General features: G+C 39.1%; 1 protein-coding gene across 2 annotated transcripts; it reads left to right on the top strand.

The window, feature by feature from the left end:
- Positions 1–2318: 2318 nt before the first annotated feature.
- Positions 2319–7296, top strand: irf1b (interferon regulatory factor 1b). Of its 2 annotated transcripts, none has more exons than XM_089017422.1 (9): positions 2319–2470; positions 2758–2851; positions 3848–3947; positions 4030–4191; positions 4276–4307; positions 5734–6013; positions 6226–6248; positions 6337–6433; positions 6744–7296. In XM_089017422.1, the coding sequence occupies exons 2-9, from the start codon at positions 2765–2767 to the stop codon at positions 6911–6913; spliced, it is 951 nt and encodes a 316-aa protein (XP_088873548.1). In that variant the 5' UTR covers positions 2319–2470; positions 2758–2764; the 3' UTR covers positions 6914–7296. The 2 variants fall into 2 exon arrangements, with proteins under 2 accessions (XP_088873548.1, XP_088873549.1); XM_089017423.1 differs by having other exon boundaries at positions 6710–7296.
- Positions 7297–11596: the final 4300 nt, after the last annotated feature.

Here is an 11596-nt window from a genome sequence, read left to right as displayed (position 1 = left end):
TCGAGATTTTTTTTTCTCCTGGGAGTAAAATATTAAATTAATCAATTTAAGATTTTGGATGGATGGATGGATTTGCCTTTATTATTATTATTATTATTATTATTATTTATTATTATTATTTTGATGGTTCAATATTGTTAAAATAATATCCTGTGACTGTAAAGTTTTGAAAGGCGCTTATAAATGAAATGTATTATTATTACTATAATATATATTTTTTGTTATTATTATATATTTTTTTTCTTTATTTATTTATATATTTATCATTTGTTCCAAAATTGTTTTTTGGTAATCCGCGAAGTAACAAAAAAAGCTAATTATTAATCACCTTTACTGGATGCTACAGCTTTGTGGTTTGCTTTCAACATTTAGCTTGTAGTAGACGTGCCCATTCCACCATGACGTCCCTGATCCACTGCTGAAAAGGACGCTTTGATCCTCTCTTCTTTCATCTAGAAATGCTTCATGTCACAAAGAGGATACCGAAAGTGCTGAAGAATGAATGACTTTCTGTGTATTTGTGTTGCCATATTATTTGTTATGTAGTTGTTTTTTTTTTACTTTATGTTACTTCCAGGTTGAGTGAATGCTGTGGCTGCCGCTGCTCACCCGCAGAAAAACTGATCCTGTGACTATAAAGTGACCTTGAGAGTTTAAAAAGGCGCTTATAAATGAAATGTATTACTCTGCTACAGCTGTGTGTTTGCTTTCAACATTTAGCTTGTAGTAGACCATGACGTCCTTGATCCACTGCTGAAAAGGACGCTTTGATCCTCTTTCATCGAGAACCGCTTCATTTCACAAAGAGGGTACAGGAAGTGCTGAAGAATGAATGACTTTCTGTGTATTTGTATTGTCATATTATTTGTTATTTAGTTTTTTTGGTTGTTGTTTTTTTTTTACTTTATGTTACTTCCGGGTTGAGTGAACGCTGGCGCGTGTGGCTGCCGCTGCTCACCCGCAGAAAAAATATCCTGTGACTGTAAAGTATCCTTGACAGTTTTGAAAGGTGCTTGTAAATGAATTATTATTATTATTACGAGTGAAATGTATAAATTACACAAGGAATGTTTCCAGTGCTATACTAATTTTGCAATGGCAAGCAACTAGCAACAAACTACGACATGACATACAGTGTATCAGTATAGAAAAACATTTGGTAAAGTGAAGGGTTCGCTCATTTAATTTCTGGAAAGTCACCTGATTTTCTATCCCTTCTTTCTTCTGCTTCTCAAGACAACATAGTGGTAAACCCCGTGAGATGACGCCACACACACACTCACACAAGCCACTTCTTCTTCATTTTCAATAGCGCCCTCGAGTGGCCATTTTAATCACTGCACCATTTCGGCTTCTCGTCGCCAGACTTGTTTATTTTGATGCTGTTAAAAGAAAAACAAAAGAATACGTGGATATTTGAGCATGTTCACAACGTACACCCGATGACAAGGCCCAGTATTTAAAAATACACGTTTTTAAAGATTCATTTTGATCGATTGAATTTAATGACACCATTTTAGAGCTCGCAGAGGTGAACCTTTCTATATAAACATACACATCTTAAATTAGCCCCATGCACTCACAATAATCACATTTCTTACATGTAACAATTGCTATATTCGTTTAAACGCAGAATCGAACGGCCACTATTTTGACACGCGACAACATGACATAACAATAACTCTTAATTGAACCCGGTAATGTTGACATAATTCATAGACAATAACTAATTCAAATTTAAAATACGGTTAATCCCAACACAAGACACGCACGGACACTTGACCCAGCGTGAACTTCCTATTCTTTTCAACCACGTGACTTCGATGAAACGGGAGAGCACATGGCTGAGAGGTGCAAAACCGCGCATGCGCAACACACTGTAAAAAGTGTTTTTGCGTAGCCGGAATAAAATGTAATAAAATAAGAGAAAATATTGGACTAAAAAGACGTAACTATGATGTAATATTGTAGGATTGTTAGTTTTATATTTTTGGGTGTATTTATAGTCGAATAAAAGTGTTATGAATGCTAAAATACGAGTACAATTGGTTTTGTGGCATAACATGCCACAAATACAAGGACAAATGTGCCTTTTTTTTCACTCGCTGTACCAGTTTGAGGCGAATTGTTAATTTATAACACCACACGAGTAAGAAAAGTTAGATAATTCTATTTTACATGCGGTTTATGCCATATACACGATGTAATGTTTAAGTGTTTTGAAAGGGAGTACGGACACTTTTTGCAGTGTGCTACCCTTCAGTCAGGCGGGGAATACCAGCCCGGTTGCACTAGTATAAAACGAGTGCGCTAGCGGGAAGACACTTTAGTTTGTTTTAGACAAAAAAAACGAGACAAGAAGAAACAGTAGTAGGAGAAGGCGTTGCAGGGGGAAAAGAAAATCAATTTGGGATTACAATTTTTTTATTTTTTATTTTTTTCATTTTCATTGGTGATCATAGAAGACCCGGTAAGTGGACATTGGGTTGTTTTTTTTCGTAGTTATTTAAATACATGTAAAGACGGTTCTGATGCAGTTTTACGTGTTCAGAATGTCCTTCAGACATGTCTCAACTGTCTCTGCGCGTCGCGGCCATGACCTCCCGGTGCACTCTCACCCTGACAAGCGATAGGCAATAAATCCACAAGTGTGTGTGTTTGTGGGATGTGGAGATCTCTCCGCTTTACTCCGGAACGCACAACCTATAAGTTATACGTACAAAGTGAAATGATCTATTTCCATTTTTTTTAATCTAGGTAAAAAATGCCGGTAGCGAGGATGAAGATGCGCCCGTGGCTGAAGAAAATGATCGAATCTGAAACCATTCCGGGTCTGGCCTGGCTGGATAAGGTGAGTCGTTTTCACCCGAGGATTAGCTTTTGTGATATTTTATTTTATTTTATTTTATTTTATTTTATTTTTTTTATTTTTTTTTATTTTTGCATCTCCACATCTTAAAATCTAAATGATGCAACCTTTGCATGAAATTGCTGCATAGTCCCAAAAAGTATTTATAATAATAATAATAATCATCATCATCATCATAATAATAATCATCATCATCATCATCATAATAATAATAATAATAATAATAATCATAATAATATATTACATTTATAAGCACCTTTCAAAACTGTCAAAGACACTAATAATAATAATTTCCCCATTGTGGGATGAATAAAGGTTTTCTGAATAATAATAATAATAATAATAATAATAATAATAATAATAATAATAATAATAATAATAATAATAATAATAATAATCTCAAGGACACTTTACAATCACAAACCAGCCACATAAATAAAACCACTGATAAAATTAACTAATGTATTCATTTATTTGCTCCGTTTTTTTTTTGTAGGATTCACTAAATGGTTTAATTTTAATGGGTTCTAATCAATTTAAGTACTGTGTCATTTTAATGGCCTTCAAAGAGCCCAGAAATGGCCCCAACACATCCCCAAAGGCAGCTGTGCAAATTATATTTGCAAACATTTGTCATTTTAAAATCTCTAAAATTCTATTTTATGGGGACAATGAAGAAAAAAATGGAAAAACAGAACATTTTGTTGTATTGTACAACAGTCAAATATTATGTCTATAATTTGCATTTACGCTTTTGAACATGTTATATATATTTTTTGAACATAATATACACAGTAAAGTCTCGTTATATCGATATTCAAGGGAGTCCGAAAAAATATCGATATAACCGGGACTATCGATATATCCGACCCTGTTTGCATGTAATTTTCTCAGTGCGTGCATAGAAATAGTATCGATATAACCGGGACTATCGATATATCCGATATCGATATAACGAGACTTTACTGTATATTCCAGGAGAAGACCATGTTCTCCATTCCTTGGAAGCACGCGGCCCGCCACGGCTGGGACATGGACAAGGACGCGTGCCTGTTCAAGCAGTGGGCCATCCACACTGGTGAGCCGAAAACATGCGCCCACACATCGGCTACGCTGGCACCGTGGAATTTGAAACCTAACCGAAAAAAAACCATTTGCAGGGAAATACACTAAGGGTGACACCTGCGACGCCAAGACCTGGAAGGCCAACTTCCGTTGCGCTATGAACTCGTTACCGGACATCAAGCCAGTGAAAGACAAGAGTGTGAACAAAGGCCAGTTGGCCATGCGAGTCTTTCGGATGCTGCCCCAGAAAGAAAGAGGTGGGTCCCATTTGACACTGTCACCTCCATTTCGTTTCTAACCAAGCGCAAATTTCTCATCTCCATTCTCTTGTTCCCTTGCAGTAAAACGGGACAGAGCAAAGTGCAGGAAGCAGGTAAAACACTTCTCCCCGTGTGTTTTATCAGCCATATTTTATGACTCTTACGCAAATAGTGCTACAAACGTCCCAGGGTATTTGGTAGATTCTGATTTTCAACAGCCGTTTTCACCCAAAGTCCAAATTAACCATGGGCATTTAACCACATGTTACCATGGTCTCCTCATGACCCTCACCCGTTGACTTCCAGACATGGTTTGGACCCAGTCTTCAAATAACCACTAAGTTCCATCCAGATTTGGTCTACTCTTGATCCGGATACATTTTTTTAAAGACCCCAAATCGAAATTTCCCATGAATCCACAACCTTACCACCATATGGCAATCAGCATCCCCGTTTGGATTCCTCTTCCGGTTGATACCGCTCCAGAACTAAGTCAGATAGATTCCTCCTCTGGTTGATACTGTTCCAGAAACAAGCCAGATCGATTCCTCCTCTAGTTGATACTGTTCCAGAACTAATCCAGATTGAATCTTCCTCTGGTTGACACTGTTCCAGATTGATTCCTCCTCTGGTTGAACATGTTCCAGAACAAACCCAGATCAATTCCTCCTCTAGTTGATACTGTTCCAGAACTAAGCTAGATCGATTCCTCCTCTGGTTGATACTGTTCCAGAAACAAGCCAGATTGATTCCTCCTCTAGTTGATACTGTTCCAGAATTAATCCAGATTGATTCCTCCTCTGGTTGACACTGTTCCAGATTGATTCCTCCTCTGGTTGAACATGTTCCAGAACAAACCCAGATCAATTCCTCCTCTAGTTGATACTGTTCCAGAACTAAGCTAGATCGATTCCTCCTCTGGTTGATACTGTTCCAGAAACAAGCCAGATCGATTCCTCCTCTGGTTGATACTGTTCCAGAACCAAGCCAGATCGATTCCTCCTCTAGTTGATACTGTTCCAGAACTAATCCAGATTGAATCCTCCTCTGGTTGACACTGTTCCAGATTGATTCCTCCTCTGGTTGAACATGTTCCAGAACAAACCCAGATCAAGTCCTCCTCTAGTTGATACTGTTCCAGAACTAAGCTAGATCGATTCCTCCTCTGGTTGATACTGTTCCAGAAACAAGCCAGATCGATTCCTCCTCTGGTTGATACTGTTCCAGAACCAAGCCAGATCGATTCCTCCTCTAGTTGATACTGTTCCAGAATTAATCCAGATCGATTCCTCCTCTGGTTGATACTGTTACAGAACTAAGCCAGATGAATTCCTCATCTGGTTGTACTGATCCAGAACCAACTCAGAATCATTTTCAACCCAGACCAAACAATCACGAGTCAGCAACCTTATCCTTTACCACACACACACTCCATCTGAAACCCAGAATTGGATGTCCAAGTTGTTGGATCTCAGCGGTTTTACCAGCGACCGTTCACAACGCCGCAACTTGGATCTCACCACCGACTCCTTCCCGCAGGTCAAGACGACGACAGACGACACAGACGACAGCGAAAGCCAGTCGCAGCCCGACACATCCCGGCTGGACGAAGACCCGACATCCGCTCAGGAGAACGTGGTGGACAGCAACGTGGTGTGCAGAGACTTTCAAGGCGCCGCAGAGCGGACAAAGAGTCGGACGGATGACCCGGAGCCATGGAAAGGACCCCCCTTTCTGGATATCCCTATAGTTGGGTTTGGCGAAAACTTGTCCGGCAACTTCGAAGACAGATTCCAAGTATCACCTGAACGCAGCCCCGGTAAGTCAATGAAATTATTTTTCATTTTATCTTACGTCTTTGCTCTGTGGTAGAAACCTAGTCTTCGGTCTATATATAACTATTTCCTGGCATGCCCCCCAACCCCTTTCTAAGTATTCATATTGGTTCTAATTTTGAGCAAAACGTTTAGCATATGCTAATCACCCTTTCTGTCTCTCTCCTCACGCCTTCCACAACCGATTGTCCTCCAGAGTATGAATACAACATAGTAGAGGTAAGCAGCAGACAGTGGCGGAGATGCCCACAGAAAAACGGAGAAAGAATGCTAAACTCCGATGTTGGATTTTTATTTTTTTTTTTAGATTTGCCAGCAACTGGAGAGAGAGGCTCAAAACTTCAACGTCAAGGTTCTCCCGACACCTTGCACCAGTCCGGGGAGCCAGTGGAGCGAGTCTTCAGGTAAACAAAGCTTCATGGTACCCCCGTTTGTGCTTCATAAATACACTCGTTGATAGCAACCAAGCATATGACCAGCAGCAGTCTGTCATAGCTCATACCGAGACCCTCACAAGTCAGCATCGCTCGTGACTTTCCCCCAGACCCCGCTTGTAGATTTTCGCAAATCGCGGTTTATTGGAAGAAACGAAAACCGGCGTCCTCAATTGCTATTTATTTGTAAATTTTAGCCTCTGGATCTCTGAGTTGGAACTTTGTGGTTATAATGTGTCCTTCAAGGTCATGACTGTGCGCCCCCCTCTTGTTTGAACAGTGGACGACTTGGACGAACTGTCTCCGGCGCCTCATTACACCACACTGAATTCAGACTTCAACATATCGCCGGACAACCCCTGGAGTGACCTTGACCTCCTTGGATTCAATAGTTTTCCTTTTGGACTAGTCGATGGTTACTCATTGGGCCCGTCGTCGTTGATCATGTGAATTTCTTTGGTAGGACGCCAATATCTCTTGGTTTTTGTGCTGCTTCCATTATACAACTATTTGAACAATCGATATTCCCACAACGCCTGAAAGAACTTTTGACATAAAAATGGACGCCGGTAGATAAAAATTTGAAAGCCCCGCCTCCATTTCTGAGAGTGTTGCCAGGTCAGTCCGTCCTCAGTCTGTCATTTTCAGCCACTTATCTTACATGCAGCAGCTGTTATGATGCAGAATAAGAACTCATCTGTTTTGGTTATGATGGTGCTCGCCGGGGATTTGACTTGAGCTTTTTAATCGCGAACGGTTTTCCAAAACTATTGTAAATATATACGGACTGTACATAGTTGTCTGTTTTTTCTAATAAAAAGAAAACCAATACATGTGAAGAGTATGTGTTTTTTATTTTATTTAGAAACTACAAGGATGCAAATGGAACGACGTGAGTAGTATGTAAGTGTCCCGGGGGGAAAACGACAACATTAGTACTGTGATTGGACCGCTGTTCAGTTTAAATATTTCTATACTTATCCTGTTTATTGTAAGGTGATCGTTTTAAAACGTGCTTATGAATGTAATTTATTATTATTATTATTAGTAGTAGTAGTAGTAGTAGTAGTGTGTTCTTGAGAGCTTTGAAAGGTGCTTATAAATGGGCGACTGGTTAGCTATTCGCTGGCTAATGACTAGCTATTCGCTAGCTATTAGCTATCTATTCGCTAGCTATTAGCTAGCTAGCCTTCTATCTATTTGAGTAACTTCGGGGTTGAGTGAACGCTGGTGCGTGTGGCTGCCGCTGCTCACCCACAGAAAAAACTTAAGCTGTGACTGTAAAGTAACCTTGAGAGTTTTGAAAGGCGCTTAGAAATGAAATGTATTATTATTATTATTATTATTATTATTGATGAAAAGGTTTCTTCAGCCGTCATCTGTACTTCTTTGAAGGTGTCAGACGTTTCGCTTCTTATCCAAGAAGCTTCGTGAGCGAACTAAAATTTGCTGGTAGTTTAGGCCCTATATATATATAGGGCCTAAACTACCAGTAAATTTATATATATATATATATATATATATATATATATATATATATATATATATATATATATATATATATATATATATATATATATATATATATATATCACTACTGTCCAGAAGTCGCGGTGCCGGACTCTGCTATGATAGGTCTCTGCTCTCCCGTTGGGGGGAGCAGAGGACTACTCCCTGCGGCTCCACTAATTTGCTTCTATTGTCCGTACTGACGACTGGAATGATTGCCCTATTTGCCCTGGTATCACCTCATCATCATAACTAATCTTATGTTGCCTAATCCTAAATGAATCTTACCATTTTTTTTATAAATTAATTTCTTTCCTCCACACAGATTTTTCATCTAATAATGTTCTGAAATGCAAATGCCGTTCCCACTCTAATTGGGTGACTAATTACTGGGGAGCGTTGACAGCGGACCTGGTCTAAAAATAAAGAAGTGAAAGGGACAAGCAATATTCTGATGACACCAGTTTTTCATCTTTTTTTTACGATTGCGAAACATTTGAATTCCATCTCAAGCAAAGCTTCCCCGCTCCTCCTTTTCCCCACTCGACAAAATCAGCATCCAGGCATTTCCTGTTGTACGCTCAATAACCAAACATGTCTATTGCTTTTTCGATTCCACCACCTCAGACGAGGAAATTCGCAGACGAATCCCAAGTGTCGACGTGCTCGGTCGTCCACTCTCGAAAGTTCAAATGGAACAAATGCTCGGCGAATACAGCGAATGGGCGATGAGTACGGATGTGGCGAGGTTAGGTCACCGCCGCCTGCACTTTGTCTGACACCCGCGACAGGAAGCGACGCTGGTGGGGCGACGTGCAAAATCACGTTCTCTATCCTCCATCAACAACCTCACAGTTTAAATAAAATCACTGAAAATAGCTGCATACTGAACAGCTCAAATCCACCCCACAGCTCGTCGCAGAGGATAAAGTATATATGACCATGGTCGGGTACTGTATCTTGTAAAAATCTGTCATGCCTACGTCAATTCCTTAAAGGACCATAAATACAGTGATACCTTGGCTTGCGAACTTAATTAGTTGTCAGACAGAGTGTGTAAGGCGAAAAGTGTGCATCCCAAAAATCAATTTCCCATAGGAAACCATTAAAATGAGAATAATCCGTTCCCAAGTCCCCATAAAACATAATTTTCTACTTTCTAAGCCTTAATACTACACAAAAATATACCTTATTTAATGTATAATAAATGTGCTATTGTATTATAATTAAAGAAATAAACAGTACAGTATAATAAAGTCGTTTTTTAACGTGATGTGTTAGCATTAGCATTTAGCAAGCAGACTTAAGGCAATGTATGGTATGCGGGTTCTCCTTTTGGTGTCGTTATTTTGAAAAATGCCAATATGTTTGTTTTTTTAACGTGATGTATTAGCATTAGCATTTAGCTATCACACTTAAGGCAATGAATGGTATGCGGGTTCTCCATTTGGTGTCGTTTTTTGAAAATTTCCAATATGATACTTTTTTAACGTGATGTGTTAGCATTAGCATTTAGCAAGCAGACTTAAGGCAATGCATGGTATGCGGGTTCTCCGTTTGGTGTCGTTTTTTTGAAAAATGCCAATATGTTAGTTTTTTTTAACGTGATGTGTTAGCATTAGCATTTAGCTAGCACACTTAAGGCAATGAATGGTATGCGGGTTCTCCATTTGGTGTCGTTTTTTTGAAAAATGCAAATATTATGTTTTTTTACATGATGTGTTAGCATTAGCATTTACCAAGCAGACTTAAGGCAATGTATGGTATGCGGGTTCTCCGTTTGGAGTCGTTTTTTGAAAAATGCCAAGTTGGCTTTTTTTACGTGATGTGTTAGCATTAGCATTTAGCTAGCAGACTTAAGGCAATGAATGGTATGTGGGTTCTCCATTTGGTGTTGTTTTTTTGAAAAATGCCAATATGTTAGTTTTTTTTAACGTGATGTGTTAGCATTAGCATTTAGCTAGCAGACTTAAGTCAATGAATGGTGTGCGTGTTCTCTGTTTGGTGTAATTATTATTTTTTAAATATGCCAATATGGCACTTTTTTTAACGTGATGTGTTAGCATTAGCATTTAGCTAGCGGACTACAGGCAATGGTATGTACGATCGCCGTTTGTCGTCGTTTCTTGAAAAAGCTAGTCTGGTCACTCGTATCTCAAGGCTACGCTTTAGTTTAACACTAGCCACAGTTTTGTTTTCTTTGTAGGAAATAAAAGTCGCAGATAAATGTGTGACGTAATGCAACAAAATAAATAAATGATGGTCGTTTGATGTAACGTGACAAGCAAAAGCTTGATTGACGTAAAGCAGTTGTTAGCGGTTGCATATTAACTTGATCGCAAGCCATGACAAGATCGCTTTGAAGCATACCAAAGCCTCGTTTGGACAGAATTTGCCAGCAAAATAATTTTGTCAATTCATCGGGTGTGACACGGCGACGTCAATCAAGAGCAGTTTGACGACCGACGACTGTGTAGCACCCAAAAAAAAAAAAAAAAAATAGGTTTGCAGAAAGCCAAGAGTTGAATGGTGTGTAGTGGAAAATTACAATTTCCTGGTGAGAATCCTGGCATACTCTGGTGCGGTTTAATGAGTCATCTTGTCAACAGCCATCTTGTTTCGAGGGCGTTCACACCCAAAAATTCACCGAGGTTAGCGAAGAGTCCCTGTAGGCAATCAGGTGATGCTTCAAGAAAAAAAATACAAAATTACGCGAGTGGGTTGTAAGGCTGCGTGGGTGTGAGCGGTTGGAAATGTCAGCTGGTTTACAGGAAATGTGCAAAGTCGCTGCGGAGAGGGCGACAAACTTCCCTCCGGCCACTTTTCATGAGAAAATATGGATGGCATTTTTCGACAAGACAAAGATCACAAAATTGTCCGATAGGCAGTTTTTTTGATTTTGTGATTATTTATCTGTATTTATTTTTTGGTAAAGATGAAAAAAAAAATCTTAATGACTCCATTTCCCCCCCTTTGTGTAATGTTACATCATCTCGACAATAGTAGGTCATTTAAACGCGCGCCACAAAATACACAAACCCAGCAAATAAAACAAGTCGCGGCTTGGAATTGAAGCGGATTTACATGGGAAAGCACATGTGAGACCATCTCTTTTCGTCAATAGTTACAACTTTGTGTTTGCTTTGAACATTTACCTTGTATGAGACGTGCATGTTTCACCATGATGTCCCTGATCCACTGGTGAAATAGATGCTTTGATCCTGCCCTCTTTCATCTAGAACAGCTTCATACTACAAAGAGGGTGCAGAAAGTGATTAAGATTGATTGACTGTCTGTGTCTTTTGTGTTGTTTCACATAATTATATTTTTTTTTTCGTTGTTTTGACTTCAAGATGGCGCCGCCACGAAAGTGGCTACCTTTACAGCAGCTCCTGTATTTTGTTTATTTACTTCTTCCTTTCCTCTTCCTTTCGTAACTCTGCTGCTGTGAAATGTAAATTTCTTCACTGCGAGACTAATAAAGGCTAGACCAACCAACCAATTTAAAACTAGAATAGAAACAAGCAATATATTTTTTTAATGCAAACATGTTTTTGACATATTTCTTAACACTGTGTAGATCTTTTTTTGCAGTACTTTCAACTGTGATCAAAGTTGTCAAAT

The sequence above is a fragment of the Hippocampus bargibanti genome, linkage group LG16, assembly GCF_051943395.1.
Source record: "Hippocampus bargibanti isolate YZ-2025 linkage group LG16, ASM5194339v1, whole genome shotgun sequence".
NCBI classification, from domain to species: domain Eukaryota; kingdom Metazoa; phylum Chordata; class Actinopteri; order Syngnathiformes; family Syngnathidae; genus Hippocampus; species Hippocampus bargibanti.
This window is presented reverse-complemented; position numbering and strand designations above follow the sequence as displayed.

Coding starts and splice junctions, on each gene's coding strand:
- irf1b (XM_089017422.1), top strand. CDS start 2,765: ATGCCGGTAGCGAGGATGAAGATGCGCCCGTGGCTGAAGAAAATGATC. Junction 3,948..4,029: donor GCAGTGGGCCATCCACACTG/GTGAGCCGAAAA, acceptor AACCATTTGCAG/GGAAATACACTAAGGGTGAC. Junction 6,249..6,336: donor ATGAATACAACATAGTAGAG/GTAAGCAGCAGA, acceptor TTTTTTTTTTAG/ATTTGCCAGCAACTGGAGAG.